The 27,402-nt window shown below is 46.9% G+C and overlaps 1 protein-coding gene across 1 annotated transcript in view; it reads left to right on the forward strand.

The window, feature by feature from the left end:
- Window positions 1–27,402, forward strand: part of LOC120874267 (teneurin-4) — a 327,401-nt gene that overhangs the window by 153,399 nt on the left and 146,600 nt on the right. Inside the window, exons 8-10 of the mRNA XM_040255609.1 lie at window positions 12,919–13,020; window positions 14,930–15,124; window positions 21,654–21,854. Coding sequence (XP_040111543.1) covers window positions 12,919–13,020; window positions 14,930–15,124; window positions 21,654–21,854 — 498 coding nt within the window. The remainder of the gene's footprint in view (window positions 1–12,918; window positions 13,021–14,929; window positions 15,125–21,653; window positions 21,855–27,402) is intronic.

The raw sequence follows: 27,402 nt of genomic DNA on the forward strand, positions 1-27,402 counted from the left end.
TTCCTATCGTGTCTTTTGGCTTCCACGCTCATCACCAGCTGCTATATTCCCTGGGCAGATTTGATTTCAAATACTAGAATGGGACTCTATTCGGCTGGAACCTCTGTGCAGCAGCCCATGTCTGAGAGCACCAAGCAACCTATGAAAATAACTCTCCTTGGGTTCCAGCTGTGGCCAGTCATCTGGTCTACCTGTGCCTACAGCCCAGGCAGGAACTAGGGGCAGAGCATGGCTCCTCAGGAGGAGGGGTGGATGAAGGATGAATAAATCTGTAAAGGAAGGAAACATGGATCCACACACGAGGGCATGCACCTCTCCTGGGAAGGTCCTTGTGCTCTTGAACAGCGTGGCACTGGGCAGTCTCATCACCACTTGCCATGTGTCCCGCTGGCCTCCCTAGCATATGCTCACAGGGCCTGGCAGCAGACTATGCGTGGGCCGAGTTCCCTGGGACAGGCAGCAGAGCCATCTGCAGGCCCTGGCATCTGGGAAGGCTGCTGCCAACAGCCCGGGGGCCAGAGGTGGGAGCTCTTAGCCAGAGGCAGCCAGTGAGGCATCTGCTCTGTGTTCCCATCCCTGGGCCCTCCTTCCTCGGTGACTCACTGGAGACGCCGCTTACATGGTAGATTAAAATGTGAAGCTAGTTATTTGAGGACACGGCAGAGAGGTTTAAAAACATGAGGTCTGCTCTTAAAAGAGCAAACTTCCCTTCCCTCCCTCAGGCCATAAACATCATGATGATGGTTTATTTTCTCATCTTTTGTGTAGATGTCTAAATACTGACGATTTGATTTGATTCATTAGATCACAGGATGTTTGGCCTAAAAGATCATATAAGTCATCCACTGTGCTGGGTAACTTCCTAAGCCAGAGGAGATGCTCAATAAATGTTTGCTGAATAAATTTAATGAATTTTGTAGATGAAAAGAAAGTTTCTGAGAGTAAAAGGGTCTTGGCTAAGGTTGCCTAAGAAGCTGTTGGCAGGGGTAGGACTAGAACCCAAGTTTCTTTGTCTTTTTTTTTTTTTTTGAAGTATAGTTGTTTTACAGTGTTCTGTTAACTTCAGGTGTCCAGCCTAGTGATTTAGTTATACATACGTGTGTTTGTATATATACATGGATATATATTCTTTTTCAGATTCTTTTTCATTATAGGTTGTTACAAGATACTGAATGCAGTTCTCTGTGCTATACACTAGATCCTTGTGGTTTAGCTGTTTTATGTATAGTAGTTTCTATCTGTTAGTTTCAAACTCTTAATTTATCCCTCCCCATTTACCCTTTGGTAGCCATTAATTTGTTTCCTATGTCTGTGAGTTTATTTCTTTTCTAAAAAAATTTTTTGGGTATAGTTGATTTACAATGTTGTATTAGTTTCTGCTATATAGCAAAGTAAATCAGTGATATATATATATATATATATATATATATGTCTATGTCCACTCTTTTTTAGATTATTTTCCTATTAGGTCATTACAGACTATTGAGAAGAGTTCTCTGTGCTATACAGTAGGTCCTTATTGATTATGCATTTTATATTTAGTAGTGTGTATACGTCAGTCACAATCTCCCAATTTATCCTTTCCCGCTTTCCCCCCCTGGTAACCATAAGTTTGTTTTCTACATCTGTGACTCTATTTGTTTTGTAAATAAGCTTGTTGGTACCATTTTTTAGATGCCACATGGAAGTGATATCATATAATAATAGTTTTTCTCTGTCTGACTTGCCTCGTTCTGTGGGGCAATCTCTGGGTCCATCCATGTTGCTGCAAATGGCACTGTTTCATTCTTTTTAACGGTTAACGAATATTCCATTATGTATGTGTACCACATCTTCTTTATCCATTCTTCTGTTGATGGACCTTTAGGTTGCTTTCATATGTGAGTCTGTTTCTGTTTTGTAAATAAAGAACCCAAGTTTCTTGACCCAATCCATGCTTGTTCCCTTACTCCATGACTCATAGCATCATGAAATTTTGGATTTGGAAGATACCATACGGCCTGTCTTAAGCTCCCTGCAATATCCCAGTCATGCATTTGCCCCTCCCTCAGTACATCATTGACTGAAAATGTGTGGCCTTGTAGCTCACCTAGTCTATTCATTTGGTCATTCAGCTAACATTCATTTAACATGTGCCATGAGTCAAGGATGGTACTATTTACTGGAGATTCAGAGATAAATAACACATTTCCTGCCCTCAAAAGCTTACAATATTTTGGCAGATACACAGCAATAGAATATAACCCAACAGAGTAAATGGTGTTCTTCTCTATTGGTTCTTGTATTGAACCAACTCCATTTCCCAAGGACTATAGTCCTCAGTATACTGATTTACTGAGCATGGCCCCACCCATCAGAACAAGACCCAGTTTCCCCCTCAGTCAATTTCTCCCATCAGGAAGCTTCTGTAAGCCTCTTATCCTTCTCCATCAGAGGGCAGACAGACTGAAAACCACAATCACAGAGAACTAACCAATCTGATCACATGGACCACAGCCTTGTCTAACTCAAGGAAACTATGAGCCATGCCGTGTAGGGCCACCCAAGATGGGCAGGTCATGTTGGAGAGGTCTGACAAAATATGGTCCACTGGAGAAGGGAATGGCAAACCATTTCAGTATTCTTGCCTTGAGAACCCCATGAACAGTATGAAAAGGCAAAAAGATAGGACTCTGAAAGATGAACTCCCCAGATCAGTAGGTGCCCAACATGCTACTGGAGATCGGTGGAGAAATAACTCCAGAAAGAATGAAGGGATGGAGCCAAAGCAAAAACACCACTACAACAAAGTTGTGGATGGGACTGGTGATGGAAGTAAAGTACGATGCTGTACAGAGCAACAATATTGCACAGGATCCTGGAATGTCAGTTCCATGAATCAAGGCAAATTGCAAGTGGTCACACAGGAGATAGCAAGAGTGAATGTCAACATTCTAGGAATCAGAGAACTAAAATGGACTGGAATGGGTGAATTTAACTCAGATGACCATTATATCTACTACTGTGGGCAGGAGTCCCTCAGAAGAAATGGAGTAGCATCATGGTCAACAAAGGAGTCCGAAATGCAGTACTTGGATGCAATCTCAAAAACGACGGAATGATCTCTGTTTGTTTCCAAGGCAAACCATTCAATATCACAGTAATCCAAGTCTATGCCCCGACCAGTAATGCTGAAGAAGCTGAAGTTGAATGATTCTATGAAGATCTACAAGACCTTCTAGAACTAACACCCAAAAAAAGATGTCCTTTTCAGTATAGGGGACTGGAATGCAAAAGTAGGAAGTCAATAAACACCTGGAGTAACAAGCAAATTTGGCCTTGGAGTACAGAATGAAGCAGGGCAAAGGCTAATAGAGTTTTGCAAAGAGAACACACTGGTGTCATAACAAACACTCTCTTCCAACAACACAAGAGAAGACTCTACACATGGACATCACCAGATGGTCAATACCAAAATCAGATTGATTATATTCTTTGCAGCCAAAGATGAAGAAGCTCTATACAGTCAGTGAAAACAAGACTGGGAGCTGACTCTGGCTCAGATCATGAAGTCTTTATTGCCAAATTCAGACTTAAATTGAAGAAAGTAGGAAAAAACCACTAGACCATTCACATATGACCTAAATCAAAGCCCTTACGATTATACAGTGGAAGCAAGAAATCGATTCAAGGGATTAGATCTGATAGAGTGCCTGAAGAACTATGGATGGAGGTTTGTGACATTGTACAGAGTACAGGGATCAAGAACATCCCCAAGAAAAAGAAATCTGAAAAAGCAAAATGGTTGTCTGAGAAGGCCTTACAAATAGCTGTGAAAAGAAGAGAAGCAAAAAGCAAGGGAGAAAAGGAAAGATATACCAATTTGAATGCAGAGTTCCAAAGAATAGCAAGGAGAGATAAGAAAATCTTCCTAAAAAAAAAAAAAAAGAAAGAAAATCTTCCTCAGTGATCAGTGCAAGAAATAAAGGAAAACAATAGAATGGGAAATGCTAGAGATTGCTTCAAGATAATTAGAAATACCAAGGGAACATTTCATGCAAAGATGTGCACAATGACAGAAATGGTATGGACCAAACAGAAGCAGAAGATATTAAGAGGAGGTGGCCAGAACACACAGAAGAACTGTACAAGAAAGATCTTCATGACCCAGATAATCATGATGGTGTGATCATTCACCTAGAGCCAGACATCCTGGAGTGCAAAGTCAAGTGGGCCTTAGGAAGCATCACTAAGAACAAAGCTAGTGGAGGTGATGGAATTCCAGTGGAGCTATTTCATATCCTGAAAGATGATACTGTGAAAGTGCTGCCCTCAATATGCCAGCAAATTTGGAATACTCAGCAGTGGCCACAGGACTGGAAAAAGTCAGTTTTCATTCCAGTCCCAAAGAATGCTCACACAATTGCACTCATCTCACATCCTGGTAAAGTAATGCTCAAAATTCTCCAAGCCAGGCTTCAATAGTACATGAACCATGAACTTCCAGATGTTCAAGCTGGTTCTAGAAAAGGCAGAGGAACCAGAGATCAAATTGCCAACATCTGCTGGATCATCGAAAAAGCAAGAGAGTTCCAGAAAAACATCTACTTCTGCTTTATTGACTACACCAAAGCCTTTGACTGTGTGGATCACAATAAACTGTGGAAAATTCTGAAAGAGATGGGAATACCGGACCACCTGACCTGCCTGCTGAGAAATCTGTATGTAGGTCAGTAAGCAACAATTAGAACTGGACATAGAACAGCAGACTAGTTCCAAATAGGGAAAGGAGTACGCCAAGGCTGTATATTGTCACCCTGCTTATTTAACTTCTATGCAGAGTATGTCATGAGAAATGCCAGGCTGGATGAAGCACAAGCTGGAATCAAGATTGCCGGGAGAAATATCAGTAACCTCAGATATGCAGATGATACCACCCTTATGGCAGAAAGTGAAGAAGAGCCTCTTGATGAAAGTGAAAGAGGAGAGTGAAAAAGTTGGCTTAAAGCTCAACATTCAGAAAACGAAGATCATGGCATCCGGTCCCATCAGTTCATGGGAAATAGATGGGGAAACAGTGGAAACAGTGTCAGACTTTATTTTGGGGGGCTCCAAAATCACTGCAGATGGTGACTGCAGCCATGAAATTAAAAGACCCTTACTCCTTGGAAGAAAAGTTATGACCAACCTAGACAGCATATTCAAAAGCAGAGACATTACTTTGCCAACAAAGGTCTGTCTAGTCAAAGCAATGGTTTTTCCAGTAGTCATGTATGGATGTGAGAGTTGGACTGTGAAGAAAGCTGAGCGCCAAAGAATTGATGGTTTTGAACTGTGGTGTTGGAGAAGACTCTTGAGAGTCCCTTGGACTGCAAGGAGATCCAACCACTCCATCCTGAAGGAGATCAGTGCTGAATATTCATTGAAAGGACTGATGCTGAAGCTGAAACTACAATACTTTGGCCACCTGATGCGAAGAGATGACTCACTGGAAAAGACCCTGATGCTGGGAAAGACTGAAAGCAGGAGAAGGGGACAATAGAGGATGAGGTGGTTGGATGGTATCACCGATCTAGTGGACATGAGTTTGTGTAAACTCTGGGAGTTGGTGATGGACAGGGAGGCCTGATGTGCTGCTGCCCATGGGATTGCAAAGAGTCAGACACGATGGAGCAACTGAACTGAACTGATAGTCCTCATGTACTGGACCTCTGCCAAGTTATTAAGGCTACAAAACAAAAGGTTAATCCTTATTTCACGTAAAAGCGCTCCAGGTATTTTTAAGCAGGATTCATACTCCCTTCGTCAGCTGAACTACCAATTCCCTCAAGAATTCTTTTTTGAAATGTGATTTGAAGTTCTCTTAACCCCCGGGCTGCTCTTCAGTGGACATGCTCCAGTTATTGCTCTCTTCACTGTGCCTTCTAGATACGAACAACTGCGCTCCATATATGGACTGAGGGTTCAGTGCAAAGTTGAACTTCTGTCACTCCCTGCATTCTTCTAGGCATTGCAATCTAAAAATTAGCCCAAGGAAACAAGAGTTGCCTTGGCCACCAGCTGTTCCATTGAGTCTGACTGTTGTGTCGTGCCCGTGACCCTGACCTCTTTCCTCTATTTCCCCCTTGCAGTCTGCTCAGCTGCTTAATACAACTAACGTTACTGAGGACTCGCTTTGGGTGTCACACTCACCAGCCTCTTTGGAGAACTAGGTATCTTGCTTGTCTTCAAGGAGCTCACAGTCTCATTGGTGAAATTTGGTTGGCCTCCAAAGAAATAGTTAATAAAGAATGTAATCAAGGGAACAATCTTTCCCCTAGACCCCTCCTTGGAGCTGCTAATAATAGCAGTTGGTAGACTTCTGGGTAGGATTGAAAGCAGATCTCCCAAATTCAAATGCCAGTGCAGAACTGGCTTCAAGCCCAGCCTTTCAGGAGCTTTGTCAAATGTTTGTCATTGCCTTGACCTTGACTACTGCAGACTGAAGCCTTTGAGTTCCATCATCTGCAAAGAAAGCTGGGACACCTACAGAGAGTGATGTCTCCGAGGCCCATGGAACAGACTTCCAGCACCTGGCACCTGCCCAGTGCCAGTCTGGAGTGTTCAGGGAGAAAGGTTCACTCAGATATTGGCATGAGCTGGCCTGTGTTTGGGCTTCTGGGAGGCAGCAGGTTTAATTTGCTTTGACAGTGCTTTTCCCCAGGAGGAAACCCATCCAGACACCCTGCCTTCCTCACATTCAGCACACTGCCTGTCTGCTTTCCTTCTTTCCTATAGGGAGTTTCTGTGTGTTTTATGTGCATGTGTGTTTCCCCCCAAGAAACCATGTTGCCTTCTTTGGATTCATTAGACCAAGTCCATGTGTTGCTTTGGTTCACAAATAGAAGACATGTGTGACCCTCCCTTAAAACCAAAATACCAACTCTGCCAAATCCTGGGCAAACCTCTTTACATGCACAGTGTTACCCTATTTGCTCTTCAGACTAACCCCCTGAGGTGGGTGCTATTATTAACCACATTTCACAGATAGAAACGTGTTTAGAGACAACTTTTCCAAAGGGCTTCTAACTAGCACGGCACACGCGTACCCAGTAAGTCTCTTCAGTCGTGTCCGACTCTTTACGACCCTAAGGACTGTAGCCCGCCAGGCTCCTCTGTCCATGGGATTCTCCAGGCAAGAATAGTGGAGCAGGTTGCTGTGCCCTCCTCCAGGGGATCTTCCTGACCCAGGGATTGAACCCAGGTCTCTTAACAACTTCTGCATTGGCAGGTGGGTTCTTTACCACTAGTGCCCCTTGGGAAGCCCAGTTAGCATGGTACCAGAGCCCATACTTATGGTCCAGGCCACCTACCATAAACTTTGACTTCAGACAAAACTTGATTCACCTACCAGATTCACCCTTGTAGCTCCGTGACTTCAGCTCTCGGTCTCCATCTCAGACTGTGAAATGGTGGCAAAGGTACCAATTTCTTATATTTATAAGGAATAAATTAGAATATACGAGAGGCCTTTCCCCATTGCATGTGAGAGAAGGAGAGGGTCTCTATTAGAGTAACTGTAGAATTAACACTCCACCTGTGCATTCTAGTTTGTTTCCCTCTTTTTTTTTTTTTTTGGTTGTCAATAATAAATCCAACCCCTCTTCAGGATCAAAGAGGATGTAATAGATGGAACCTGGAGTATAAATTTCACCAGCGATGAAAGTGAAAGTGAAGCCGCTCAGTCGTGTCTGACTCTTGGCGACCCCATGGACTGCAGCCTAACAGTCTCCTCCGTCCATGGGATTTTCACCAGCTATAGTCGAGTGATGTATTCAGCCATCCAGTTGGCTGTTCTGGAGTCCATGTTCCCTCCTTCTTGCCTGAAGCATTAGCATCCAAACTCCTAAGGAGAAGGAGGCATCAGAGAGTACACCTCTCTTGGGCAGTAGGTGGACCTTGGCTCTTTAGACAAGTGCTTTCAAAGAGTTGCCAGCATCCACTTTTACAACCTCAGCAGAGACGAGAAGCAGAGGAGGAAGCTGCAGGCAGCAAGGTTAGCCTTCTGTTAGCTGGGACATATCCCAGGTGACCAACGCATGGAGGAGGTGCTGGGCGGGAGGGATGAGAGCTGGGTGAGCAGAAGAGCGAGACAAGGATGGCTAGTGGGCTCTGACCTTGTTCACAGCTGGTTCCTTCTGTCTTTAGTGCTGGGGTCCAGCCTCAGGCTCAAGTCACCGCAAAGGTCTGCTTGCTCAGAGCAGGGCCTGAAGCGAGCCGATGAAGGAGACAGGCCTCCTCTCCTCTCCTCGCCATTCCGCCTGTGAAACAGCAGTTGAGCAGGCAGTTGGGCCGCCCAGTAGCCCTCTGACAGGCAGGATGTCCCCCTGTGGTCTCCCCTTGTTTTCTACAAAATCGGGCTCCGGGATTTCAAAAGAGAAAAGCAGGACAAGCGGCAACTGAAGGCCGGCTTTCCCAGGCATCAGCCTTAGACTCAGGAGACGTACTCACCAACTGTGACCATCTTTCACCTTGACGTGGCGATGCTACTGGATTACCCATGGAAAAGGGAGGTGAACAGACAAACAAGGCACCACTGTGGGCTCACTGAGGCCTCTGTGTTTTCCCATCTCCTGTGTTTTCTCCAGGAAGGAGCATCGTTATGTTTTTGTCCTTCTGCAAAGGCCCCTTTGTATTTTGAGCAATATTTTGTTCAACATTCAGAGAGCACGCCCACTCAGAACACATGTCCAGAGAACAAGCTCAGGAAGCATTTAAACTCTGAATTCCAGTATTGATGGAAGGAAAAACAAGTTCCTGAAAATCACATTTCTAGCAGAACCCACTGTTGTGATAGAAAAGCAAAAGCTAGGGGAAAGCTCTGTTCTCCAACATACCATTTTACTGAATTATGAAAATCAGTTATGTACAGGCAGCTGAACTTTAAATTCAGATCTCAGCAGACCTAAGGTACACCTTCTGCTACATGAAGGCCGGTGCAGTTTAAACATGAGCAAAGCAGGAAGGGATTGTAGGGGGGAAAACTCACCAGACACTAATTGGAAACATAGCAACATGTTTATGCAATAAAGTTCACACTTCTCCCAAGCCAGTGAGTGTCACTTCTGCACTAACATTTAGCTTAGAGATATTTGGTCAGTGGAGACTCATTATTTGTAGGATTCCTAGTGGACCCCAAGTAGTTGAAATCCTTCCAAGCAGAAGAAAGACTGTATACATAAACATTTCATCAAGGAGAAATAGTCTCCAAATGTCTCGCTTCTACTTCCATGTTGCCATCGTAAAATTACTCCATGTCTCCTAAATTCCTGCCTTTGCTGACACCAACAGCCTGTGGCAAGTTTTGTAGCAAACAAGCTTCTAGTCTGTCAGATTCAGCAACCAACACAATATTCAGTCACAGAAAATACACCTTTTCACGAGGAAGACATTTTGGGTTTAACAGGTTTGTATCCTACAGACTTCATAAATCAATTGAAACATGTATAATAACATGTAAGAATCGAAATGCCAGTCTATGTCTGATGCAGGATATGACATGCTTGGGGCTGACGCGCGGGGATAACCCAGAGAGATGTTGTGGGGAGGGGGGTGGGAGGGGGGTTCATGTTTGGGAACGCATGTACACCTGTGGTGGATTCATGTCAATCTATGCCAAAACCAATACAGAATTGTAAAGTAAAAATTAAAAATAAATAAATTAATTAAAAAAAAAAATTTAGAAAGTCTGTGACCCTTACCTGCAACCAAGCCTGTTAAAAGCACAGCTGGGAATTATGGCCTCGGTGTTGGGAGACAGATCTCATACCACTGGGTTTGAGCAGACCTGGACCATAGGATTTCAGACCTGTGAGGGCTCTCTGAGATCATCTAGCTGAATTCTTTCGGGGACAGCAGCAAACATTCATTGAGACCCTTCTTTGGAAACCAGGGCAAATGCATAGGTGAGTAAACGTGGCTTCTGTCCTCAAGAAGTACACAGTCAACCATGTCGGCTGCCTGGTCCTTCAATAGGAGTGACAGAAAAAGTCCCAGGAGTAACTTAGCCTGTTTAAGAAATGAGGAAGGCTTGTCCAAGGAAGTGACATTTGAGTTGGATTTGAGTAGGAGTAGGAGTCGCCCATCAGGGGAGAATGGGAAGAGCAAGTGCAAGGACGAGGACACAGGTGCAGGAAGATCAAGGACATGACCAACGTCCCGGAGCCCTCCTGTAGTGGGACAAGAGGTGGAAGCAGGCCTTTGGCTACTCTGTCCTTTATTCCTTCTGCAAGACTGCAGCTGGAACCCACCCTCAAATTGCACCATTAGCCTGAAGTTTAAAGTGAAAACAATCTTGCCTTAAACTTTACTTATTAAAGATTCTTATTTTTATTTATGTTTTTGTTTGTTTGACTGCACTGGTTCTTCATTGCTATGCATGGGCTTCTCGCTGTGTTGACTTTGCTTGCTGCAGAGAACAGGTTCTAGGTTGTGACGCAGGCTCTAGAGAGTGTGAGCTCAGTAGTTGGGGCACAGAGGCTTGGTTGCCCATGGCACGTGGAATCTTTCTGGACCAGGGATCGAACCCATGTCCCCTGCATTGGCAGGTGGATTATTAACCACTGGACCACCAGGGAAGCCTCTCTTATTTTAAAAAGAATATTAAAGAGAAAACATCCTAAGTTATCCTTTATAAAAATAGTTTCTAAGACGCCCCTCCTAACATAGAGGCTTTACAAACTTAAAGGCATGTAGATTCTTCCCACGTGGCGCTAGTAGTACAGAATCTGCCTGCCAGTATAGGAGATGCAAGAGACCTGGGTTAGGAAGACCCTAACCCAAATGGAGGAAGAAATGACAGCCCACTCCACTGTTCATGCCTGGAGAATCCTGTGGACCTACAGTGGGCTACAGTCCACGGGGTCGCAGAGTCAGACACAAGTGACTAAGCATATTCTTCCAGGCAAAGCCAGTGGAGAGCTGAGATGCTCAGGGCTCTGGCTTGTGACTCTTGCTCTGCCGGGTCCCAAATGGCTTCCAAACCCTTGAAATGAGAATACAGACTAGATTAGACCCTCTTGTTCTTAACTCTGTGTTGGTGTAGTATGCTGTTGATATTATCAGAGAGACAGCAAGTGAAGGAAATTTCCCACTCATTTGCACATTTGAGCCCCTTTTCAGTCATTTCCAAGTTGGTAATGGCAGACAACTGGGAAAAGACCTTTCTGGGAAACACCCTGTGCCGTGAGCTCCTCAATATCTCCCACCTTCCACCATCTACCCATACTCAATACATCCTTCACACTCATCTCCTCCCAGAAGCCTTCTTCTGCTGGTTTTGCCCCATATCAGCTGCTGTTGCTTTGGTCCTAAGTGATTTCCTGGTGGTTTAAGACTTGCTGCCCTTGTCGGGATGTCTTTTCTGCACAGAAGCTTATAGAATTTTAGAACAGGAAACAGTCCTGGGCATCATCTCTGCCTTCAGAAAGCATTGGAATTTCACATATGAGGAAGACAAGGCCCAGAAATGGTGGTTGGGGAGGAAGTTGCTTTAGGTCACCCAACATGATTCCGGAAAAATGGGCCCCAGAGTGAAGTGTCCCTAGATCCCTTCTAGCTCTGAAAGTCCTAGAATTCACTGCCTTCCAGCTGGTCCTTTGTTGTCATCAGGACTGGCCTCACTGAGTCACAGATCTGCCTCATTCATTCCTGGTTGTGGCTGAGAAGTTCCTTCAAGGTCCAGATGACACAGCATAATTGAGGAAAACCAGGCTTGGGGTCCAAAGGCCTAGATTCAGATTCTGCATCCATGAATTAGTATCTCTTGAGGCCTTCAGCAAGTCCCTTCATCTCTTTATCAGCCTCCTCGTGGTGTTGTTGCTGTTCGTAAAGTAGGAATATAGATACACTTGAAGATTTGGTGGCAGCAAGATGAAATAAGCTTTGTGGAAATAAGTGGCACAAAGAAGCCATTCAAGATACAGTGGCTTCTTCCTTTATGCCGTATCTAGCGTGACTGAGAAACGAGCTGATCCAAATAAACAGATTTTCTATATAGCATGTGTACTAACTGGAGCTACAAACCATTGATTAGTTTTTTTTTTACTAAAAGCTTCCTGCAATGAAGCCTGTATTTCCTTGACATGTCACACAGATGATACCAAATGTACCAGGATGCATTAGAGAAAGGAGCAGCCCTGCAGAAAGTAGGCACTGATTGCAGTTGCCAAGGATATGGGAAGGGCAAAGGGGGCGTGAAGGAAAATTCCAATGCTTTCTGAAGGAGCTTGGCTCTTTTCATTTCAGCAAATGGGGGGCAGGGGTCACTGAAGAGTTTTTAGTAGGAGGACAGGCTGAGATCTGTTTCAGAGAGGTGGCTCAGACTGCTGGGTGGTGAATGAATCAGGGTGGGAGGAGGAGGCCAGCCATGAGGCTGTAGTGTTAGCCCCGTGAGAGATGGTGGAGTCTGGACTGAGAGATGGCGAATCAGAGGTGGGAAGAGACCGATTTACAAATCCGCAGTAGCTTTGTGGGGGGCAAAAAAACTGGATTCACAGATTATCAGCCCATTATGAGAAAAACATAAACCACAAAAAAGTGTCAAGACCATAGGTATCACCCCATCACCCAGCCTCCAAAGATAACCACTAACGGGTTAAACCATGCGTTTGCTCCCAGTGTTTTTAGCCGAAAATTTTCTCTGCATTGTAGATACAAATTTGATTTATAAAAAATTGGTTTAGGGGCATATTTCCCCAAACACATCTCTTAATGTCAGCTGAGATGTACCTCAGCAAGAGTAAACAGAACATACATTTTTAACTTGATTGACCCCTTTCAGTGACTGCGTCAGAAGCGCTGGAATGTGTGGGTCGTGGTTAACCCGAGGCTGGATTCCCGGGCCCACTGTTTGGGTAAGGAAGCCTCTGTTTGCAGCTCTGTTTCTCTTTTCTCCCACAGAGTCGGTGGATAACTGTCCCAGCAACTGCTACGGCAATGGCGACTGCATCTCTGGGACTTGCCACTGCTTCCTGGGCTTCCTGGGCCCTGACTGCGGCCGAGGTGAGAGCCCTGCCTGCCCCGCCCCTTGGGCCTGCGGGTCTCAATCCTCAGGCCAAGGGCAGAAATCCCGGCCAGCTCCCGCCTCTCGCGAGAAGGGCTCCCAGGGGCCGGTCCGGCGGAGCCATTGGGGGAGGTCTGCAGGCAAAGCAGACCTCCCAGTCGTGTTATCCATGACGCATGCCCCGGGAGGTCAGGAGGGAAGGGCGGCCACAGGGAACCCCGTGTCCGTTGTAGGAGCAAGAGGGGTGGCCACGGGGTCCTTTGCAAAAGTAGATTTCCCCTTGGAGGACCAATCAGCGTTTGCCAAGCGTCTTTGACGTGCATCTCCAGCGAATGTGGTTTGTCTCTGGCCTTGGGAAGGGCCTGAGCTGTTGCTCGGTTGCTGTCTTATTGCAACGCAAGCGGGGTATTGGCAGAGACCACCGAGGGGAGGGACTGGAAGGCAAGACTTCTCTTCACGGGACCCTAATGCTGCCTCCTCTTCAGGCATGTACGATGCTAATGGTAACCACTGTGGGGAGCGTTTAAAGGCTGCCTGTGATTTGCCTGAGCGTTCAGGTTTCCTTTCTGTTCTGGAAGAATTAACAAGAAAAATGCTACAGGATGATCGATGGTCCTGAGAATTTGGCACTCCTTTTGGGGAGAGGAAAAGTCCCCTTCCTTTGGTTTCTCTATCTCCACCTCTTGCCTCATCCCACCGGTGTTTGCTTAGCGCCCTTTAGGACTTGGTCCTGTGCTGGACACCGAGGTTGCAACACTGAGCAAGACTTAAGCCCAGGACCTCTCAGTCGGGGAGAGTGACAGAGAAACAGATGATGACAAAGCAGTCAGTGGCAGGTGAAGCAGGCTAGAGCAAGTTAGATGCAGAAACATCTGTCAGTGTGGAAGGGTCCTACCTTGGGTGCAGTGAGGAATAGGAAAGGCTCTCCAGGTGAGGTGACATTGGAACGGAGACCAGATCCTTGAGTTTGTTCATCAGTGGAAGGCAGAGATGGCTTTCCAAGCTGAGGACACAGCGCCCTCCAAATGCATGCCATGATGCTGCTCTGCTTATCCTTCCTAACATGAAACGGCATAGACTCAGGCTGACGCAGCAGAGCCAGCAGCCCTGAGGAAGCATAGTGATTACCTGATGAGTGCTTTAAAAAGGAAGGAGGCCAGGTGGGAGCCGGGGGAAGGTGGTGCAGAGAGAAAATGAGGCATTCCTCTTAACAAGAATTACTGTCTCATCCCATATGCACTTAAGAGTCATGTGTAAAGCAGCCTTATTGTATCTCGGTAAGGCTGTCGGTACTTAGAGCACAATGCAAAGTAATTTATTTTTATATAGTGTCCTTCATACAGATGATCACAAAACCTTTTACGCTAAGTGGCAGAGTAGTAAGATAATACTTTAAAGAGCCACATTGGGCTCAGCTATTCTCTTATCTGAGCAGTGGCGTGTGGGGCTTGAGTTGAGGCCGGAAAGACAAGGAAAGCACTGGGTTAAAGACACGAAGTGGTCCAGCACGTGAGGATGGAGGAAGCGAAACGCAGCGCTACTAGGAGGAGAGTGCTGCTGGCGGGATGCGGGGCGAGCAGCAGGCCAAGCTGTCTTTTGCAGCCAGCCCAAGGAACAGATTGAAGCCCCCTGTCTAAGGAGCCTGGTGACCACCGTGCAGCCACCAGTAATGAGGGGGACAGGAGAAAGCAACGTTCAGTGGGCCCCAGCTGTACTCTTTAGGCCCTGCTCTATACTTTAACCCACAGTTCCAGACGTGTTTTAACGGGAATGAAATAAAGCAAGAGAAGCAGACAGGTGGACACATATGGGAATTATGGCAAAGTACTTGAAGCCCAGGGGGGAAGGGGACAGACGGAGTATACCAGGGCGCACATCCACGCCAGGCTCCCGGCGCTGTCTCCACAGCCTCCTGCCCCGTGCTCTGCAGCGGGAACGGCCAGTACATGAAGGGCCGGTGCCTGTGCCACAGCGGCTGGAAGGGCGCCGAGTGCGACGTGCCCACCAGCCAGTGCATCGACGTGGCCTGCAGCCACCACGGCACCTGCATCATGGGCACCTGCATCTGCAGCCCCGGCTACAAGGGCGAGAACTGCGAGGAAGGTAGGACCCCCGGCGGGGCGGGGGGCAGCTCGGCTCCTCCCCGTGAGACAGAGACGGCACGTGGGCCTCCCCGGGAGCAGAGGGAGCCTCCAGAGCGGGCCTGCAACCGCCACCCCCGCCCCGAGCCAGGGCGTCACTGGCAGCAGTCACTAACCTAAATGGGGAGGACAGGTCCCGCTCAGGGAGGGGAAGAGAAGGGTGTGTATTGAGCACTAACCGTGTGCAAGGTTCTGGGCCAGAAGCCCAGTGTCATTTAACTTCCAGCACTAGTAGGTGCTGAAAGGGAAGCTCAGTTGTATCCAACTCTTTGCGACTCCATGAACTGTATCGCCCACCAGGCTCCTCTGTCCATGGAATTCTCCAGGCAAGAATATTAGAGTAGGTTGCCATTTCCTTCTTCAAGGGACCTTCCTGACCTGGGGATTGAACCCAGGTCTCTTGCATTGCAGGCAAATTCTTTTATCATTTGAGCCACCTAGGTGCTAGTGGCAAAAAAAAAAAAAAAAAAGAAAAGGAAAGAAAAACATGCCTACCAGTGCAGGAGACATAAGAGACACAAGTTTGATCCCTGGGTTGGGAAGATCCCCTGAAAGAGGGCATGCCAACCCACACCAGTATTCTTGCCTGGAGAATCCAATGACAGAGGAGCCTGGCGGGCTACAGTCCATGGGGTCGCAAAGAGTCGGACATACGTGACTGACTGACTGGGCATGCACACACGCCTTCTGGGGAGGGGTAATCATCTCGATTTTATAGTTGAGGAAACTGAGACTCAGGGAGACAAATGACCTGCCCAAGTCCCGCGGCCGGTGGATGGCAGAGCCGGGTTTGGACCCAGTCTTTCTAGCTCCACAGACTGCGGTCTTTCTCCTCCCCTTTAAGCATCTCTGCGCTCCATTTCTGAATATGCGTCTCTTGTAGACCCCCAAAGGTTGCCTTCCATTGTCACACCCCTCTGCATGAGTGTACGTCTGTGTGTGTGGTCTTGTTTGTAGCTCCTAGGTATTCATAAGCGTGTCTCCCTCCTTCACAAAGTAAATACACAGCTGTACAGAACGAGGTTTAAAAGTGAACTGCGAACTCAGCAGTGACGTCAGTTGTTCCCCAGGAAACCTAACCAGGTGCAGTAAGCCGAACTGGTCTATCTCGCAAATGAGACCCCTGAGGCCCAGAGAAGGGCATCGACACGCCCATGGTCTTAGCCCTACCTGATGGCAGGGCCGGAATTCAGCCCAGGTCTTCTCACCTCAAACCCTGTTCTCTTTCCTCCTGACCACGTGGGATTTCCCGATGAGAGGAAGGGGTCTTATCACAAGCAATAGAGCGTAGCCGTCAGGAGTGCACACTCTGGAGTTAGATGTAAGTTTGAGTCCTGGTTCTGCCACACTCGCTAGCCTCAGACTCCTCATCTGTAAAATGGGAATTCCTTTTCACAGAAGCTCATTGCGAGGACTGGGTTACATGACTCATGTGAAGCACAGAGCTCAGTGTCTGACATACAGGAAATGCCCCCTGAATGTCAGCTCTTATATCGTTAGCAGCTTTCTGGAGACGACTGAAGCACGTCTCCTGTTTCACTCCATTCACTCTATCCAAGGCCTTTTCAAATGGACGGACCTTGAAACCGATGGGCGATGCTAATGGTCATAACCTCCCACTCTTTATTGTCTAGGGCCCTGGCACTTTCTCCAATGGGTGCAAGAGGCTCCAGGGAGAGCTAGTCTTCTAATCTACTGGGGATGTAATAAGTAGTCCCCCTCAAAGCATCATTTCCTCTAAAATGAGAGAACATAATGGGCCCGTGTTAAAAGAACAGGGAGCGGGAAGGGATTAGTGTCTGGAAAGCATCCGTCTCCTCTGAGAGACAGGCTGTCTGCGCTGCCTAAGTGTGACTGGAGGTCCTGATTCAGACCTATTAATTTTGATGCGGATTACCTCGGGCTGTCTGAGCTCAACCAGGGGCCCGGTTCCCTTGAACAAAGCCGTTGGCTTTCTCATCCTGACGTCGCTGACCTTCCTCTGCTTCCCCTTTTCATTTTCATCCCTTGAGGTGAAGACGCTGTGAAGGAAAAAGAAACAAAGAGGAGATCCCTCCTGAAACGGTGGGGCCGTCCCACCCTGGGTCCCACTGTGTGGTGTGGGTCAAGGAGGAGAAGTTCTCCTCCTCCTGATCAGCCTGTCCTGGGCAGCGCCCTGGAGGGCCAGGTCACTTGCAGAGAGATAGAAGTTGTTTAGCAATTTGATTTATGTTACTGTTTGAAAAGAAGTGTTTTCACTCCTGGTCTCTGTTCCGAGAAGGGCCATCTGGTCCTGATTCCTCTTAGTTCTGTCTCTCTGCTGAAGCATCCTTGCAGACTCCTTGTGTTTCGAGTGGGGGTTTCCTGGGCCTTCGTCCGATCCCCTGATCCCCTGTCTGCTCTAACAGGTTTCACTGTGTTTATAAAACACCAGCTAACAAGCTGACTTCTTTCACTCTCTCCTTCTTTCTTTTGAAGTTTTATCGTCCCGTATTTTTTTTTTTAAAAAAGCCTGAACTGCACTGACAGGACGCTTAGAGGGAGCTGGGGGAAGGACAGAGGGGCCCGACCTCGACATTTTACCATGAAAAGTGAGCCGCTGTGTTTCGGGTCCTGAAGTGCCTCCGGTAGCTTGTGTGGTCACCGAAGCGTGGAACATTTTGGGGGAAGAGCTGTGTTTGTGGCCTGGCCACGCAGGCCCCATCGTCTCATTAGTAGGCCAAGCATCTGTCAGAAGTTTTGGCTTGAATGGTAAGCTCTGCAAAGGGGAAAACAAAATATGACTGCTTGGCTTCTCTTCTAAGAAGAAACTAAGTTAGACTGTCTTCTGCCCAGAACCGAGCCCACCTCCCTGCCAGCTTCTCCCGTATTTCTTCATCTCCCCGACCCCAAGCCTGCTGATCTTCCCATGTTACACACAGCATCCTACCAAATAAATAGTATCGGGGAAACAATCCCAGTGTGATGGAGAGAGACCATTTTAATGCCATCCTAGGGTTCCTGCTTCCCTAGAGGCCCCAGACAGGGCACACAGATGCACAGTCAACGTGGGACCTTCAGCAGAGGGTCACTGTGGCATAGATAACCACCCTGGCTTTGGGCCCGTGTTCTGGCAGGAACCTCAATCAGTTCAGCCAAGGTTTCCTGGAGCCTCCATGCCCCCAAGGCACGGGCCTCCTTAGAACTCCTTTGCGCTGCTCCACACTTGCTTTGCCAAGCCGACCTCCCGAAGCAATGATTCATCATCAATGAATTGCCTGGAGGTAGCCCCTCAACAGTTCTTTCTGCTCTTTCTTCCCTGCCTGGACCAGCTTCTGAGAACTTTGGATTCACTTTGCTGGTTCCTGAGTCCCCATCAGACTTACTATGTCTTAGAAACAGCACCGTGACGCCAAGGGCCTCTTGCTGAACTTGGCACCCTCTCGGCTTGCTCCACTAACAGTGCAGATTTATAGATTCGACCTCAAGGGCGCCTCAGACAGAGCTTCAATCCCACGCTGGGGTCCGGGCACTCACGGAACGGGAAGTACCTTTACAGGTCTTAGGATAGGAACTGCTGAGTCATTTCCCGTCAAACTGGAAAATTCTCTGGGTCTGGGGAATTATCCTAGCAGCCTAATGGGCCAGAATAATCCTTCTGAGGTCCTGGGATCTGAGGCAGGTCATGAAAATTTATCACTGCTATTATTTTTATCATTTTTAATTAACAGAAACTCCAGCAGGTCATGTGTAAACCATTATTAAGTGGTGTCCAGAGACTGCAAGAGAAGGGATTCTTTGCCTTCCTGTGGCTTTATTAATTCTCCACTTTGCCCCTTTCTTTCATTGTTTTGTTTTCTTTTGATTTCTATTTTTAACCATTTTGTGTGCTTATGTCTGTATTCATGTGTTACATGTATTTTGGAACCAGTAAGGTTGCAAAGGAAATAGCAAGAGATTTATACCAGGAAAGAATGCTTCAAATTAAATTCCTCCATTTAACCACTGTGTAATCTTGGACAAGTTATTTAACCTCTCTGTGCTTCAGTTTCCTCCTCTGTGAAATGAGGGTAACAGTGGTATCTACCTCAAAAGGTTGTTGTTAGGGTTAAATCAGACAATGTATATAAAAGGTTTAATAGCAAGATATAGCATATAAGAGAGACTCAACACTAATTATTACTGTTACTGTTGCTATTATCATTGCTATCTTTTTAACCCAGTGGTTGCTCCAGACCTTTGATCTTCTTACATACCACTCAAGTAGTTACATTAAATGCCTTTAAAAACCCAGTGAAAGAGCTTTCTTAATAAGTGAAAGTGAAAGTGAAGTCACTCAGTCGTGTCTGACTCTTTGCAACCCCATGGACTGTAGCCTATCAGGCTCCTCCGTCCATGAGATTTTCCAGGCAAGAGTGCTGGAGTGGATTGCCATTTCCTTCTTCAGGGAATCTTCCCGACCCAGGAATTGAACCCGGGTCTCCCACATTGCAGGCAGCCGCTTTATCGTCTGAGCCACCAGCTAGCCCTCAAAATGAACAGCCTGTTCCCAGAATGGTGCTCTTCGTAAAGTCTCTGCCCATGTGTGTCTGTGACTCTAATATACTCTGGCTAAGGTCCCGACTCTTGTGGAAAAGTCAGGCACATTGGGTTATAAAATGTAACTTGATAGATGAAGTAAAAGCACGTCTGAACTATAAATGAGCGCTAACCACAATCTGCCCAAGTCATGCTACTGAGTGTCCTGGTAGAGTGGACAGGTTTGAAACAGTTTACAGTTTATACTGTCCTTTCAAAGCCTCAGTATCATTTGGTCTTCATAGCAACCTGAGAGGTAGGTAATTTTACTAAACCTGCTTTATACATGGAAGCCCAAAGCAGATCTGTGACACAGCCATAGTCATAGACTCAAAAATGTTTGTCTTGTGACCTGTGACCTTAGGACCTCAGAGGTCAAAGGCTACTTTATTTCCTCTGCAGCATATAGCTTCCTCATGAGCCCCTGTAAGGAAGAATCTGACTACATTCATAGAAGCAGCTCCGTCAACACTCTTAACAACAGCTGCACAATGAGCCCCACCCTGCCCCGGACCTCACTCTCCCCTTCCACTTGCAAGACAAATAGAATCCCCTCCCTCCCTCTAGTGCATGGGTGATCTAACAGCTCTTTGGTTGACTGTTCGATACAGGATACAGGATGCTTGGGGCTGGTGCATGGGGATGATCCAGAGAGATGATATGGGGTGGGAGGTGGGAGGGGGATTCAGGACTGGGAGCTTGTATACACCCGTGGTGGATTCATGTCAATGTATGGCAAAACCAATACAGTATTGTAAAGTAAAATAAAGTAAAAATAAAATTAAAAAAAAAGAACACGGACCAGCCATTTGCCAGTTCTGTCTCATCTCTACTTCTTTTTGCACTTTTCACGTGCACTGGAGCCAGATGCTAAGTTAGCCCCTAATACGCTGCTTCTCCTTTTTTCTATGAAATGCTTTGCAGAGGATTAATGGTCTCTGGTAACTTTGTGTAACTCTGCAACTAAAGCTTTGGTTTAGAAAAATTAGTCCCACGGGCAGGGCTATCACCGGATTCAGAATCAGACAGACCTGTCTTCAGATTCTGCTCTGGAAGTCCTCGTATAAATCATTTACCTCACTGAGAAAATGGAACCTGATGAGGTTTATGAAGCATTTCCTAGCACACTAGCAAAGAGCAGGTAACTCACAATGTTCTCCTCCCTGCTTCCGGGGTGGGGAGGTCTCTTGAGACCGCTTAGGCCTTGGACCCTAAGAGCCCTGTGGGAAGTTGCTTGGTTTGAGCTACAGCTTCGTAGTTCACCGCCACCCTGACTTGAGGAGAAGCTAAACACAGCCACTGTCTGTAATGTTGAATAGTCATGGAAATGTTTGCCTGGATGCACTTCCAGACAAATATGTGTGTGGGAAGTGAGGCTTGAAAGTTTGTCTCAATCACCAGAATCTGGGGAAGATGATAAAATCTAAGGGAATTTAAATGCAAAATAAATTCTCATTTAAATTAAGGAATTTCTTTATTTTAGTCCCACATTCAAAGAAATAAAACTGCATCATAATGTGGCGAACACAAATAGTTTGTTCTCTGATGATGTTTCGGGTGCCTCCCTTGTGTTTGGCGGTATTCTAGGAGGCGGAGCTCCAGAAGGGAACGGAACAAAGTCTTTCTCTCTATTGTTGCAGTTGTTAGGGACATGTGTCTTCCTCTCTGCACCCTCAAACCAAGAGGTAGGACTGTGTACCCACATTTTACAGGCATGGGAATTGAGACTTGGAGATAAACAGTTGACCACTGGGTGGAGTCAAGAACCCGGGTCTACTGTTGCTGGAGTCATCTGCTTCACTGTTATCAAGTGTTATCAACACTTCCCTGGACATCTGGGTCCTTCTCCTCGATAGTGTGAAGCCGCTGCAGTGCAAAGCATAGCAGTTTGTTTAAAGAAGCCTCCAGCCTGGTTGGTCCAGGACTCACCTGTGCTCTCTCCCCACGTGTCACAGTGGACTGCATGGACCCCACGTGTTCGGGCCGAGGTGTCTGCGTGAGAGGCGAGTGCCACTGCTCTGTGGGCTGGGGAGGCACCAACTGCGAGACGCCCAGGGCCACCTGCCTGGACCAGTGTTCGGGCCACGGAACCTTCCTCCCAGACACCGGGCTTTGCAGCTGTGACCCAAGCTGGACTGGACACGACTGTTCTATCGGTAAGTGTGGGGAGAATAAGGGAGCAGCAGGGATGGAGGGGGAGGAGGTTTCCACTGTGACCTGTGCACCTTTCCGTCCTGTTCAGGGCCCTGACCCTGACCTTGGTCGTGCAGCAGGTGATTACCCAAATCCCTGAATGCTTTCTTCTTCCTCTGAACTCCAGCCTCAACACCTCTACTCTTAGGTGAACAGAGGATTCATCCATCGTATCTTCACAACATTCCTTTCACAGTGATGGCCTTGAAAGTCAAAGCCTCTCCCCTTAACCATGTTAGTTACAGTAGATGCGATTCACTGACTTCTCACCTTCGCCTTACAGTGGCCATCCAGAGGCAAGGCCATAGGGAACAGTGCACCTCCCTGAGTCCTGCCGGGATGGGCCTTTGGTTTCACCTCTTCCCCAGGATGAAGTCCAGATTCAATATAATGTTTAGGGCACTCAGTGATGTGGCCCCCACCTGCCTTTCTGGTCAGATCCTCTACAAGATGGGAAGTTCCAGGAGGATAGCAAACATCTCTTACCCCTACATCCCCACAATTCAGCACACCCTTGGCCCACAGCAGCTGCCTGATAAATACTGATGAACGAGTGAATGGCAAACACATGATTGAGTGCACTCTTTGCTGTGGTATTTGGTTCACCCCAGAGTTTACACATGCAAAGTTTAAGGGATAATATGTTAGCACCCTCTGTTTCAGTTCAGTTCAGTCTCTCAGTTGTGTCCAACTCTTTGCGACCCCATGAATCACAGCACGCCAGGCCTCCCTGTCCATCACCAACTCCCAGAGTTCACTCAGACTCATGTCCATCGAGTCGATGATGCCATCCAGCCATCTCATCCTCTGTCGTCCCCTTCTCCTCCTGCCCCCAATCCCTCCCAGCATCACAGTCCTTTCCGATGAGTCAGCTCTTCGCATGAGGTGGCCAAAGTACTGGAGTTTCAGCTTTAGCATCAGTCCTTCCAAAGAAATCCCAGGGCTGATCTCCTTCAGAATGGACTGGTTGGATCTCCTTGCAGTCCAAGGGACTCTCAAGAGTCTTCTCCAACACCACAGTTCAAAAGCATCAATTCTTCAGCACTCAGCTCTCTTCACAGTCCAACTCTCACATCCATACATGACCACTGGAAAAACCATAGCCTTGACTAGACACACCTTAGTCAGCAAAGTAATGTCTCTGCTTTTCAATATGCTATCTCAGTTGGTCATAACTTTCCTTCCAAGGAGTAAGTGTCTTTTAATTTCATGGCTGCAGTTACCATCTGCAGTGATTTTGGAGCCCCCCAAAATAAAGTCTGACACTGTTTCCCCATCTATTTCCCATGAAGTGATGGGACTGGATGCCATGATCTTAGATTTCTGAATGTTGAGCTTTAAGCCAACTTTGTGAAAAACATTCTCCTCTTTCACTTTCATCAAGAGGCTTTTTAGTTCCTCTTCACTTTCTGCCATAAGGGTGGTATCATCTGCATATCTGAAGTTCCTGATATTTTTCCCGGCAATCTTGATTCCAGCTTGTGCTTCTTCCAGCCTAGTGTTTCTCATGATGTACTTTGCATATAAGTTAAATAAGCAGGGTGACAATATACAGCCTTGACATACTCCTTTTCCTATTTGGAACCAGTCTGCTGTTCCATGTCCAGTTCTAACTGTTGCTTCCTGACCTGCATATAGGTTTCTCAAGAGGCAGGTCAGGTGGTCTGGTGTTCCCATCTCTTGAAGAATTTTCCACAGTTTATTGTGATCCACACAGTCAAAGGCTTTGGCATAGTCAATAAAGCAGAAATAGATGTTTTTCTGGAACTCTCTTGCTTTTTCCGTGATCCAACGGATGTTGGCAATTTGATCTCTGGTTCCTCTGCCTTTTGTGAAACCAGCTTGAACATCAGGAAGTTCACAGTTCACATATTGCTGAAGCCTGGCTTGGAGAATTTTGAGCATTACTTTACTAGCATGGGAGATGAGTGCAATTGTGTGGTAGTTTGAGCATTCTTTGGCATTGCCTTTCTTTGGGATTCAAATGAAAACGGACCTTTTCCAGTCCTGTGGCCACTGGCGAGTTTTCCAAATTTGCTGGCATATTGAGTGCAGCACTTTCACAGCATCATCTTTCAGGATTTGAAATAGCTCAACTGGAATTCCATCACCTCCACTAGCTTTGTTTGTAGTGATGCTTTCCAAGGCCCACTTGACTTATTTATACTCAAATGATTTAATTGAAATGCACGCCATTGTTTTTAGTCATAGGTATTCTAGATTTGTTAAAGAGTATATCATTACCTTTAATTATCTAGGTGAGAAGTTAGATTGAAGTTAGCTGTGGGTATTGATCAGTTTCTTCACCCTAAATCACCTTCCCCACTGCACCACACTGTTTAAACAAAGTGAAGGTCAGATCAGCTCATCATCTTGTACACTAACAGTTTTGGTAGTGGTCTGGCAAGATGGTTGACACCTTTGTAAAGATGAGACCCTGTGCAGCACCCATGCCTTTGGGACACTTGGAGTTCCCTTTCCCCACCGAATGGAGAACTGATGATTAAAATGCGGTCTAAGGGTCTTCCCAGGTGGCTCAGTGGTAAGGAATTCGCCTGCAGTCTTGGAGCTACAGGAGTTGTGAGTTCCATCCCTGGGTCAGGAAGATACCCTAAAGGAGGAAATGGCAACCCACTCTGGAATTCTTGACTGGAGAATCCCAAGGACAGGGGAGCCTGGCAGGCTATCGTCCATAGGGTCGCAGAGCATCAGACATGACTGAAGCGCCTTAAGCACACACGCAGGTGTATACACACACATGCAGTCTAGTTTGGACTTTGTTTGCAAAGCTCATGTAAAGACATCACAAATGCAGATGCATGGAGTCTTAGGAATAATTTTTTTATATAGCTCTGTTTATAGCAATATAATGAATGTTCCTTTTATAGCTACACTTGGTTGTATTGTTCATTATATGGCCACAGAGCTAATTTATGATAGAAATATAACCGTCCATGCATTGTTAATCCCCAGTGAAACTCCACAGCATCTGACGGAGGCAGATTTAGCTTTGAATGAGATCACTAAGGATTCTTTTCGTTGGCCCTTTAGAGGGAGAGAGAAGATCCCACTGAAAGGGACTTGAATCCAGCTGTGGGGGCCTGTCTTCCTAAACTCTGTGCCTCCTGCTCCCCACAGCTGGTATCAAGCACAAGGCCTCCAATCTGAGGCACGGAGCTCCGTGTGCTAAGAGGAGTCCCGGAGTCTGATGGCCGTGAGTTCAAACGCCGACCCTGCTGCCTACTAGTTGTAACTTTGGGCAGGTGGCTTCACCCCTGCAAGCTGTAAAATAGGGATAACGAGAGTACCTACCTCACGGGGTTAGTATTTGGGAAATCATTATTCGGAGGATTATTTAAGATAATGCACACAAGCAGTTAGCACGCTACTCAGCCCTTGATATGGGCTCAGTTAAGGTTAGCTATGTTACGGGTATGATTAAAACACGCATTGGTGAGAGCCCTCGATATTAACAGAGACATTTGAGAGAGGCAAGGTGACATGTGGCCTTTGAGAAAGGCGGATGATAGTTTTTAAATCTCTGACCTATAACTGACTAAAACAGTGTCATAATTGCCACAAGGCCGGGGATTTAAAAGATGACTTCAGACTTCCCCTCTCCCCTTGCAGTAGTGGTAACAATTTGTTTGTTGAGTCCTTCACAGCATACAAAGATCACTCTACCTTTCTCTTTTTCACACACACACAACATACAGAGAGAAGCAGCAATAGCTGGTGAGGCAGAGTGACAGGTATGGTATGGTCCCCGTCCTCATATGGAGGCTCAGCAACTTACATGAGGCGCCCAGCGGGAGCTGGGAGTCCAAGCCCAGCCTGGCCCCTGCTGCCCAGCACCCCGCACCGCTTCCCATGGCCATCACTTCTCTTTGGACGCCACTTCCCGACAGACGCTGGTTTGAAGGCTAGTGAAAGTGGCGTTGCCAGTGGTTCTCTCTCCCTTCTGTCTCAGCCATACCTGCCTGGGCTCCGTCCTGGCCCTGCACATGCTAACTGCCTGACCTTAGCAAGGGTTTTGACTTTTTGTTTCCTTTGACCATGCTGTGCATCATGAAGGACCTTATTTCCCTGACCAGGGATCAAACCGGTGCATGCTACATTGGAAGTACAGTCTTCACCCCTGGGCCGCTGGAAAAGGACTTGATGTGACTGTCTCTCCCTTATAAAACATGGAGATAGTACCATACCTGCTCAGAGGGCCATGGAGGGATGAAGCCGTGCAGTGCAGGTACACACAAGAACAGCGCCTGCAGAAGGGGACACTTCATGGTGCCTCCTCCCTTCCTCCCATCGGCGCTTCCACCAAGTGGAAACTGTTTGAAAACAATGTAGTTTGAGCCCTAAAACTAAGCAGGGCAGGCCTCACTGAGCAGATGGCCCATGACCGAGGGACTGCCTTTGTTGTGCTCAGGGAGTTGGCCACAGGGCCATGAACAGGCACTGAACTTTGTTTCAAGGGACCCGGTCCACCCTAGTTGAGTGGCTTCAGGAAGTCGCTTCACCTCCCTGACCCTAAGTTTCCTTTTAGGTAAATTACCTATGAGCTTATTGTACATATTCAGTGAGAAAGCGCAGGGAAAATGGTTAGCACGTGGTTGGCACAACTCAGACCCCCAAAAAGGGTAGCTCAAGTCATGCCGTTTGTGTTATTTTCTCTGGGCACAACAGGACCGAACAGGCACTGCCCGGAGCCCTTCCGTCAGGAGCTGCAGACCGGGAGACGCATCCTGAAGGACTGGCTCTAGGTGGTGGGGCTGGCAGAAGTGAGCCCCCGCTGTTTGGCCCCCTGAGGAAGGAGAACCCATCTCTTGCCTGAGATGAGTGTCTTGCCTGTTTGGCACAGAGAATAGGATTTAATGAAAGCAGCTTAAATCAACATGCCCTGCACTCAGCAACTAGCCTGTAATGCAATGTGAGCTGACAAGTTTCCCAGCACTTCAGTTAGGTTTGTGGAAACAGTGAAGTCAGATTTTATACAAGTGTTTACTCAGGCCCCTGGGTTCTCAGCAGCCTGGCTTGCCATTTTGTCTCAGAAATTACCCCTTAATTCCTGCCTCATTGCTGTGGTCTTCCCTCCTGACAACCATATAAGATAACTGTTTAAATCGATCCCTGTGGCCTGGAAGAGCACACATTATATGTCCCAGCCCCTACCTCAACACACCTCCATCCTCAACTCTGGGCCCGGTGGGACTTCACTGCCTCAGTCTTTGGGAACAGTTGTTACGATGGTTGTGATGGTGGTGATGGTGTTGGTGGAGGTGTTAGTGGTGGTGATGGTGATGATGGTGCTGATGAAGGTGTTAGTGGTGGTGTTGGTAGTGGTTGTGGTGATGGTGATGATGGTGTTGATGGCGATGTTAGTGGTTGTGATGGTGATGATGGTGATGGTGTTGACGGAGGTGTTAGTGGTGATGGTAGTGGTTGTGATGATGGTGATGATGGTGTTGATGAAGGTATTAGTGGTTGTGATGGTGATGATGGTGTTGATGG

This window comes from Oryx dammah, unplaced genomic scaffold (genome assembly GCF_014754425.2).
Source record: "Oryx dammah isolate SB20612 unplaced genomic scaffold, SCBI_Odam_1.1 HiC_scaffold_15, whole genome shotgun sequence".
NCBI classification, from domain to species: Eukaryota; Metazoa; Chordata; class Mammalia; order Artiodactyla; family Bovidae; genus Oryx; species Oryx dammah.